This window comes from Strigops habroptila, chromosome 3 (assembly GCF_004027225.2).
Source record: "Strigops habroptila isolate Jane chromosome 3, bStrHab1.2.pri, whole genome shotgun sequence".
Classification (NCBI taxonomy): Eukaryota; Metazoa; Chordata; class Aves; order Psittaciformes; family Psittacidae; genus Strigops; species Strigops habroptila.
This window is the reverse complement of record NC_044279.2, coordinates 10,252,159-10,263,268: the sequence shown is the minus strand read 5'-3', so window position 1 is coordinate 10,263,268 and position 11,110 is coordinate 10,252,159. Positions and strand designations below refer to the sequence as shown.

Here is an 11,110-nt window from a genome sequence, read left to right as displayed (position 1 = left end):
AGAGATGCTGCTCACTTCCTTTTGGGGCAGAAGCATTTCATGTCAAAAGCACAAATAGACCCTGATGATCAATCTAAGTAAAATATAATGTATATTGCGGACTGACATCTGTGAATCCAGAGGCACTGTCCTTTTCTTTGGGTATTTATATAATGAAGTGATAATACAAGGATGTAATTTCTTGCTGTTACATTAACTCTGAAGTCATAGACAGTAGTTTAGTTTGGAAGACAGAATGGTAGGTCATCTAGAGCCCTCACGGAAATGTCCCAGAGTACACAGGAATACATGGTCCGGGCAGTATCTCTGCAGATCTGTGCTCCTGGGGACAGTTTTAACAATTTAAAATTATAAGTTCTTATGTTCAGACATGCTTTAGTTACTAATATAAGCGAAACCAAAGTATGTTGAGTTGGCAAATCTGTAAAACTGGTAAGAGAGAAAGTGAGGGCAAAGTTCTGGAGGGAGAATACACTGAAAAGAGGACAAAATAGAGAAGCAGGTGTCCCTGATATGGGACTTCCTTGGAATAGATTGGAGTAAGTCAGACTTATTTTTATTAAAAAAAAAAAAATAATAAAAACCGCAGTAAATAGCTATTTGTACAGTTGGAGCAGCATGTAATCAGTGTGGGTGAAAAGCAGCTGCATTGCTGGACGATGCTGCAAGGGGGCAGCGCGACCCCTCCGCTGCGGCAATACAGGAGCGTGAGCCTATTCTCGCACTGTGAATTCAGCGACTATTTGATGTTTCATTTCAGTATCTGAAAGCTGAGGGATCCGTCCTTAGAGCCAGAATGTGAAGCTGAATCTCTGTGTATATTTTTCAGTGATTTCTCTCTCCATGAGCTTTAATTTTGTGCTGTATTTTAAAAATATTCCATGATGTGCCCCCCTGCCAGTTTCACATCGGGTACCACGTACAGCTGTTAGGTTAAATCCCACAATAGCACTGTGAGGAAATATTTCATGCATAGTCTGCACTTTGCTGGGAGCTTTAACTGAGTAAACACACACTGTTGTTATACACTGTAAATTATTTACAAAGAAGAATATTATTTAATTATTCCTTCTATGTGTGTGGAGGAACACTGGGATTTTCTTTATGCAAACTGGAGCTAGATTCAGATTAACCTATAGCTTTCATAGCAGCTAATTCTAGTCAGCTTTCTGTTCTGTGAAGCTTTTAACACTTTAGAAATGCTTTCTAACCATATCTATGGGGCCAGCAAGCTGGGCAGGGTGGTGAGGACCTGTCTCACCAAAATAAGAGGATGCTGAGAAATGGGGCTGAGTGTGGTGAAGTGTTGATTGTAGCCATGACTATTTCCTCAGAGAGGTACCCAAAGGATGTCTTTATGATTAAGGCAGGTACTGGGAAGACTAGGTTTTGGTTTCTGATGCACAATGATTACAGCTAGCTTGTGTCACTGCTGTAGCAAGTAGGCTAATGTGAAAAAAGGGCACCTCTTTTCTTCAGGCATCCTCAAAGTTGTTGCCTATTTCTCACTACCTTAGTTTTTGAGAAAAGGGCATCCACTGACAGAAAAAAATCCAGGCTGTGTTCCAGGTGCCAGACTCAAAACAGATTTGTCTTGCTGGGCGGTATAAATGTTTTATTGTTTGTATCAAAGCAGGAAACTACACAAATATTAAAAATATAGGTCTATACATGGCTCAGAGTCGCAGGCTCTGTGTGAAAACCTCACAGACGTTCAGCAAGTCAGGTGCAATTGAGTAGTATAAAAATGATTGCTGAAAGAAACTTATTTCTTGTTTATAATAAGCTCTAAAAGATATTGTTCCTGCAAATTGTTCCTTCTTTCTATTGGAGGAAAGAGCCAGAAAATCCCTTTAGATTTTATAAGATGTTTTCTTATTCTGCCTTCAGCAGGAACTTAAAAGGGTACATAGTTAGGCTACATCTTTGTCTTTTTTTTTGCAGTGAATCCTGTACATTCCTAAACTGTGCTGATGTATTCATGTTTATTTGTTGTCTATATAGGATGCCAGAGATGAATCTGTGTGAAGATATCAACAAGCTGCATGTGGATTCTGGTTCTGACTTGTTTGGAGAAAAGTTTTGATGAACTAACCATTCCTTCAAAATGAAATGTGGGACACTAGTGATACCCTGAGAGATGTGCTAATGATGAAATAGAACAGATGAATATGGGCAGTGTGTACAACATTACAATAAAACCACTGTGGTCAACACATGGGAAATCTGAACCAGCAAAATATATTTTTGTGTTAATTTGGGAAAAGAAACCAAACCAGATATTTTAAATATTTATTTGTCAGACTGGGATAACAGCCTTTATAGAGCACAATTTGCATAAGTTCTCAAGATACATCCTGTATACAATCACAAAACCATGACATGGATTTATACATAAAGTGAAAACTGAGACAGATTTACAAGCATTTTTATACAATTTTCATACTGCTTTTGTTTCAGTTTTTACAACTTTTAGAACAGGTCTGTTATGGTTTTTTGGTTGGTTTTTTTTTTTTTTTTCCTGATGAATCTGGAAGAAAAATGAAAATTAAAAGAAATTCAAAACAAAATGAGTATCAACAAACCACCACCTATGCATGCAACATTCACTGTGGAAACATTACATTTCTCCAAGGACTAATCTTTTTTTTTTGTTTGTTTTTGTGGGGTTTTTTTGGTGTTTTGGGATATTTTTAAACATTGGGTATGCTGTACACGTTGTCTGTAGCATGACAGCACACACGCTAGTCAGCCATTGTTGAGCACCTGAGCACGCCACTGAACATCTATAAGATACAATGAAATAAGGACACATTCACATGCTTAGATGTCAAATGGAGTTAATGAGTTGAACTCAGTTTGTTTTACAAAAATGTATACTTATTTACAGGGTAACAAATTAAGAAAACGGCTTTCGCTCAAATAATCTATTTTGCGTTATGGATATCTCTATATATTATAATTTTTGAGCTCATTAATATATTTGCTTATTAATCTTTTCAAAATAATAAAACCAAACATATAGAAAACATTAAAATGCTTCTTATGATTTAAAGAGAGAGTATCCGGTTTCACTTATTCTTTCTATTTTCCTTCTGAAGGCAACATGTATTCATAAAGAGTAACTGATCCTACATGCCACGTGTACTGAAAATGCACAAGGCATTTAGGGCTAGTATTTAAATATAATGTAGATGGATACTTACACTAAATTTCCTTTCTGTTTCATTACCTTTATAAGTTACACTCACACAAATGCAAATTTTCTCTGTTATTCACATATGTATGTACATATCTAGATATATACTCAAATAATGAAATCTGGGACATTCAACATTGTAGCAATGAAAATAAAGTACTTAAAATAGTGTCAGTTATGATTCAAATAATAATTTAAAAAAATACTATTAACATCTTTATGATATCTCCATGAAACTAATTCCTAATTAAATAATCTCTATTGGGCACACACTAGCTTACAATATAATAGATGTCTTCTTTTTCTTCATCATCATCCTCAAAGTAAGAATCAATATCAGCTGGTTACCAGCTACCATATCCCACAACCTAATCATGCAAACACCCAGCATTCAGAAAAATAACTCAAAAATTTCCTAGGTTTTTATTTCAAGCCAGTTTCATTCAACAGATCGGGTGTTATTGACTTGAACTAGTTTGGATTGGATTTTTGTTTCTTCCACACAGGATCCATGTAATGTAAAAAACATGGGTAATAATAAAGGAGCAGCCCTCATTGCCCCTGGATACTATCCCTTTAAAGTGTAATGATAAACAGCTAGTTCAACATTCATCATAGAAACTCTCATGTCTAGTTTTAACCCAGGAAAAAAAAAAAGTGGCTGTTTGCTACACTGTATGCGTAATAATAATAATGATAACGTTAGAAATCCCTGTCATGTGTAAACACACACACTGTGCTTTTGCTCATTTTTCAGCTTGTTTCCACTATACAAGGCCTTTAACAAAGAAGCAGCTTCTATCTCTGTCGACTCAGTAGATTTATGAATAAAAAAAGTTAAAATGCCTCTGCTGTTGCTTCCCTGTGATACGTGTCTTCAAAGCAATCGTAGAAATGTGTGAACTCACTACTAATCAATCACTCAGAAATTATAAAAGCTGTTGCCACATCTAAGCACTTTTGGCCAGATAAAAGAAACAAAACTTAATGAGAAAAAAAGTGAAAAAAAATATACTGAGATATATACAAAAAAGTAAAAAAATACTAATAGTCCTTGTTTGATTATTCTTTAAAAAACATTGTCACAAGAGAGTTTTTCCTGACCACTCATAAAACAAGGGGGAAAAAAAAGGGAAAAAAAATGCATTCAAACATGAATCTGTGTTGCATAGAGTGATTCCAGTACAACCTAGAAATTTGGTCAAAAGAAGGAACTTGGCACACTTTGGAAGCATCCTCTGACCTCTGAATGATGCTGCATCGGAAAAGAGGGAGTGCGTGGGCCCAGGTCTGTCACTAGCTCATCCTGTGCGACACCAAAGGAGCCCCATCCTTGCTGCAGCTGGCCAAGGCAGTGCTGCATTCCTGACAAACTATTCTTTGCATTTCATGACAGGAGTACAAAACTGCCATTTCAATATGCAGAAACATTTTGTGTGTTGTTCAGAGAATCAGAGATGCTTGAATTAAACCAGTTGCTGACAGCTGATTACCCTACAAAGGTAGCTGTACCGTACAGCCACAGCTATATCACCCAATACAACTACTGCAGAAAAACATTGGCCACATTTGTATGTGTGTGAGAGCAAAGCACGCCCGTCCAATTTCTCAATTAAGAGTGATGATTACAGGTTTCCCAGTAAGGCAGCCAGATAGTGCCTGTTCCTGCTGGAAATCTCCATAGCAACTACCAGCATGACTTGCTGTCTTTATAACACATCTTAGCAAGAACAAAATTACCAGCAGTTTGCACAAAATTGCCCACCTTACGGCTTGTACTTCACACAGTAATTGAAACTAGAAGTTGGGGAGTGTTTTTTGGTATTTTTTCCAAGGAAAGAACATGCCATAGTCATCAGAAATGCAAAATAACCCACCAAAAGAGCAACACATACGTTGAATATACCCACATAGGACTTTTTGGTTCGATTGGGGATTTTTTTCTTTGAAGTATTTACCTTCTTATAAAAACATACACAACATCAAAACATATAGGATGTTTACAATAACTCCAGAGGACTGTTTTCAAAATATATGAGAGGTAGGGTATACATATACTGGTGAAAGCATAAAATTCAACATTGAAGCACACATCCTACTTCCACTGTCAGTGACATTGTGTTTTTAAGACAGCTAATAAGATTTTGATAAAATTGTTCTGCTTGCAACATAAGCAGGCTACCAGCAGGTTATAGATAATTTAACAGGAGTTTCCTTGGTGTGTATAACATTAATATCTTCTGTGTGTTTCTTCTCATATTCCTTTTCAACAGTATGATTTTAAGTTGAAAAAGATAAATCAAAAACTATATGTGGGCAGTGTCGCCAGATTAAATGGTGTAAATTTTTTCACGGTCAGTCCAGCTTCTGAATAAACTGAGCCTTATTTTTTCTTTCTTTAAATGCATGTATTATTTTCCAGAAGAAGTTGGTCTTGCACAACCTGTGGAAGTGTACTACATACATTCAGAAAATATAAGAATTACATTAATTAATTTGTGAAAAGTCCTTATTGGACAAGAAAAAGAAATGTCTGAAGCACAGAAATCTGGTCATTTTCATTTTAAATATGCAAAGGTCATGAGGTAATATTCTCAGGGAAACAACTTTTCAATGAAGCTGTGAAATATTAAATGACTTCTGAGCAACATCGGATTTAGTACCATATTGATTCTTGTTTTTTAAAGAAACTACCATACTTTTAGGAATGGGAGAAAAAACCCTCCCATCCTCTTCAAAAATGGTACAATGGAAAACACAACCACCAGCTTAAGCCACCCCAGGCAGTAGTTTCTTCCCAAGTGATCTAACTGCTTGGCTTCAAGCCCCTGAAAGTGGGACTCTGAGCATGGAAGCGCTGACACAGTTGCAAGTTACCTTCCTATTTACTTTTTTCCTAACTGAGAAGCCACACCATTGAGTGGATTATACTCAGACATTCACCTGAGATAGCAAAAGGATGTTCTTAATTTGTTCTAATGCAACAGTATCCAGGCAGTAACTTCCTTGCTATCCTTTCCCTTTAGATTTCAAGTGTGTCACTGGTGTGATACAGAGCCCTGCACCGAGTGGGTTGATGTTAGCACGCTGGGTCCACTGCTCCAAAGTGCCCACGAAATAGTCTAGAATTCATCATCTCCGTACAGTTTCAATAAAGACTGGTTGCTGAAAGTGGAAGGGCTAGTTGGGATAATGGTGTTAGTCCCAGTGCTTAAGTCTCTTCAATTCCAAACTTTTTAAAAACTGCTGATTCAAAGGGTAAGGTGAAGTACAGTGTCACTGACATTGAAACAGCATTTTTTTCTTCCTGTTGTAGTGCACTTTATGTCCTGTCCTTTTTCTTTAAAACCATATCCCAAATTATAGACCATTAATATATTTTTATCTGTTACATTTCAGGACAGTGGTTTATATTCATTGTTCACACACAGAAACAAGTGAAACAATCAGATCTGATTCTCCGCAGCATAGTTTTTGAAGGAAAAATAAAGGAAAAAATAATGTAAAATAACATTACCACATCTTGCAGTTTGTGTCAAGTGGCATAATCTCACTACAGCAAATAATCAGAGATCTTAAGGTGCAGAGGAACAAGTTTTGCACTTCTGATAAGTGAGATCTGGAAAGTCAGTCACCCTAAGTGCTTTTGCATAAAGTGATCTCCTTCTGGTGGCACAGAAAACCAGACTGCTCTTCCCATCACACTACCTCCAGATGCAGCTGAACTCTGCATTAACACCTGCCTTCCAGCCTTCATTATTTCCTTCACAGTTACTCTCTTCACAAAGAGTCCAACACCACCGAGCCCTCGTGTCAGTCTTCAGTTCAAACAGCCTCACTTTAACTTCTGGGCCCAGGTTTTCTTTTACCTTTGCTGTCTTTTGCAGCAAAACAAGTGTACTAGCCCTCATTTAAGTGTGCTATGTAGCCCAGAGACTGCTCTTTTCTACTTTGTATTCTGAAAGACTAGCTAAACACAATGATATCAAACTATAGTCTTGGAGTGATGCTGTTTATAGCAGACTCTGCAGATTTTGTGCCCTAAGCAGACATCTCTGCTCAGTGTGTTTGTGAGGAGCTGACCAACAGTTTGTGCCAGTTTACTATTCTTTTCCTTAGATCCACTTTGTCAAGCCAGATATAAGCTTCCCCAATCAGTGTCTTTTTCATAAACTTCCCTCCATTGGAGACAAGAAGAATCTGGGAAAAAAATAACAATAATAAATAATTATCAATCTGCATATTAACATACTGCATTTGGTAGCAAACATGAAAGATTCAGAAATGTTGAGCTCTGATTCAGTACCCACAGAATAGAAACATAACTCTTTATATATAGTCACCTTCCCAATAGAAAGAAAGGCTTGTGAAAATTGAACTTTCCCCCTCTTCTGTTTTATTATCATGGGATGTAGCAACTAGAAGATGACAATCTTGAACTTCAGTAAGCAATTTGTTAACCTGCTGGTTACTAAAGACAAACACAAGGTCAAGTTTTAAGTTACAGGGTAAAGATTCATGCAGGCAAAGTACCAGCTCTTTTTAAGTGTGTAAAGGTCAGAGGATACCTGCATATAGGCTGTAGCTCTGAGCAGACTAGCTTGTGACAAAGTCCAAAGTTCTGGTTTCTGACCTCAGCAAGCAGTAGTCTAACCCAAAATATAGAGCTGGTCTGAAATCTCACTCCTGCTATGCCTCTGCTGAGAGCCACTGGTCTTATGGCTCTTGCTTGCCCAGCCGTGAAGAGTGGGAAGTGTTGGAAACAGCCCTGGCACTTATGTGAGCTATGCAGGCTTGGGTGCCCAAGATTCTCCCTGATATATCATATAGGCACAGGTTTTCCAGCGAAGTTTCATGCCATGCAAGCACTAGATTCCTTTGAAGGATTCTATAGGTTCATTTTACATGTTTCTGGGAGAAAATGTTCAATAATATACATACTTCAGGGGATGAGTTATACACATGCAAGTAAATTTTAGACCTTAATCATCGAGCAAGTGAATCAACAAACTCAATGTTTTGGGTTTTTTTGTTTCGTTATTTTTTTTCTACCAACTTACAAAGTTTTTAAAAAAGAAAAAGAATTCATGAAAAATTGTATTTCCATGGTAGGATTAGCAGGAGGTTTTTAAAATCAGCAGTCACTAAGCAGGCTTCCAGCAATGAGCAAGGGAGGTAGCTGCTAACAGGAGGAGGCTGTCACCCTCTGCGTGAATCAGCAGGAGAGAAAATAAGGCATTTTGTTTGGTTTCAAAGATCTAGGCTAACAGAAGAATTGCAGAACTTAAGGATGAGATGCTGGAAGAGACCATACGGCAGTAGACATGTAACAGAACTGCAGAAGAACTCCAGTTTCCAGTAGTCAAGAATTTAAACATTTTTGAAAGATCTCCATTCTAATTTGGGGAACAACATAAGAAAGTTTGCAAACTTTACATTACAATGGAAATTTTAAAAAAAGGGAAGAAGTTTGCAACAATTTTCCTGGATAAGCTTCCCAGTTGCCTGGCCAATCTTCATATCAATTGGCAAGTAAGGTAGGTACCTGGAGAGCTTCAACACCTGCATGCCCATTAGGCAACAGGTTTGAGGAGGGAGTACCAAATGACTCTTAAGCACTGAGCTGTTTAGGGAACTCCACTCATCAGAAAGCCTTGAGATAAATAGGCATCCTGCCTCCACTGCTGCTGGCTTTTTAGGTCACTTGGTTTGATGTTTCCTGAAGAAATGAGCAGCGCAGAAGCTGGTAAGCCAAACTGGAACATCTGTGAAAAACATTCTTTTGGGTTTTTCTGATTACCCTCACAAAGGACATTATGTATTTCTAATTGCAGCTAGCCAGTCAGCCTGGAGCCAGCTAGGGAACAAGGCAAAGGAGCCAGGAGCTTAGTGCTTTCCAGAAGAGTCCCAGGTGGGTTGCCAAGGAACAGGGAAATCAGGGAAGCGAGCAACCAAGCTGCCAGGGGCTGAGGCAAGTGCCTGTCTGAAACCTGTCAAAATGTTTTCTGCAGACTGTTTTCATTCTGACATATCCACAGTTTTGGGACAGAAAAAATCCAATCAAATTTTTCATCGCTTCAGTCCTTGATCCTTCTCTCCACTCCTCCCAGCTGGATCCCTAACACTTGTCTCTCCATTTTATTTGTGTCTCAGTCTTGTTTCTTCCCTGCTCCGCTTTAAATTTCAGTCTTGTTATCCTGAATCAGCTAGTCTCAGTTTTTAATCCTCAGGGTTTCTTTTCCTTATTCCACATACTCTTGAGCAGACAATTCTGGCAATTCTTTTCTTCTCCATTCTCTCTCTTTTTTCTTTTTTTTTTTTTTTTGATATATATTTTTTTTCTCAATAGCGCAATGTCCCATTTTTATGACTAATATTCACACATCTTGCTGCTGATTTTTTGAGTGCAGACCTTTGTCCTAATTTCTGCCTCCAGTTGGTTCTCATCTCTCTTTACAATGTACTTTCTATGATTACTAAGTTTGATCTCATCTTACTCCCTCTTTCTGATCTTATTTCCTTCCTTAATCTTCCAATTCCATTTTTTTCTATGCATTCTGGTTTTGTTTCTCCCTCACACCTTTTTTGACAATGTCAATCTCTTTTCCCCTAATGTTCATCACTCAAATTATGCATTCAAATCAGCAAACTTCATGCTTTGTCAGGAACAAGCTGTTTGATGAGTATGAAGAGTGTATAAAAACAGATGTGCTGAGTCAGATTAAAGATCTCTCCAGGTAAATATTCTGCTTCCAAAAGAGTATAGGATAGTGTGTAAAGCAGGATATAAGAACAGGACAATCATGTAGTGTCACTTTATCAAAATACCTGTGGACCATTGACTTCCTGACTCGCAAGTAGTCAGTTTGCATTTAATAGACTATGGGGTATTTTCCTCACTAATTTGTCCAATTGTTTTCTCCAATTACTTTTTCCATGAAAATGTTTAGTATCCACAGAATATTAGAGAAACAAATTTTACAGCTCGAACTCCAAATTGCATGAAGAAACACCTTTTGTTTGTTTTAAACTTGTTCTTTGCTACTTTTCCAGCCTTTGTTCACTTGATTCTGGTGTGCAGCCCCAGAACGTATCACAGAGTTTCTAAGGAAATGTTGTCAAGTCTCAGGCTGACTGTTCCTATGGCTACCTCCCTCACTATCTCCCTCACTAGCAACTTGATGGCTTATTTTTCCATCAGACTCTATGATTTCTTCTTTACTGGTTTACTCACCCCTTATAGTTTCCTCATCAAACCAGCACTGGAAGAAACTTTTTTACAGGGATGTTAGCTATTCAACTTTGGCAAGTCTTTATTGACCACTCTGTGTTTTCCTGGGTAATATAACATCTCAAACATTCTTTCATTGAGTCTATTGAATCAATAAGGATGTTAGGATACCTTAACACAGGGAAAAGAGTATCTATTTCTGTTGGTCTTGTTTTGTAACAAACATGCATTTTGATTTTAATTTTAATGATACAATCAATAAGCCTAACATAGCATTAAGATAACCCAGCCTAACTTTAGTCATCAAAATGTAGCTGGCTTGTTTACGTCGGTCTTCCAGATTTAAAGGTAGATTAAGTGGATGCTGGTATGCTCAACAATTCCTCCCACTTACTTTTAAAATTAGCATGCATATACACCTGGAATTGTCCATACCTATCTACTGAATAAAGGAAGCCTTAGTGTCTGGCTTAAATTAGTTATCTACTTATATGAAAGTAAATTAAGGTAAGTACAGTGAATCCTCGCTGTCTAAAAAAGCAAATCTGACCAAATAATCAAATCTGTCTAAGCAACTAAAACACAGAAGAAAGACTGTTCCTGAATCAGTTCCACACATTGTCTGATGTCCCATAGACTGGAAATACTGTAATTTCCTTTACATGTGTTTCATGATATGT

General features: G+C 37.5%; 1 protein-coding gene across 5 annotated transcripts in view; it reads right to left on the bottom strand.

The window, feature by feature from the left end:
- Positions 1 to 2,278: 2,278 nt before the first annotated feature.
- Positions 2,279 to 11,110, bottom strand: part of PCLO (piccolo presynaptic cytomatrix protein) — a 351,165-nt gene continuing 342,333 nt past the window's right edge. For all 5 annotated transcript variants that reach the window (XM_030479514.1, XM_030479515.1, XM_030479517.1 and 2 more), the window contains one exon: positions 2,279 to 7,399. In XM_030479514.1, the coding sequence (XP_030335374.1) occupies positions 7,259 to 7,399 (141 nt within the window). In that variant the 3' untranslated portion in view covers positions 2,279 to 7,258. The remainder of the gene's footprint in view (positions 7,400 to 11,110) is intronic.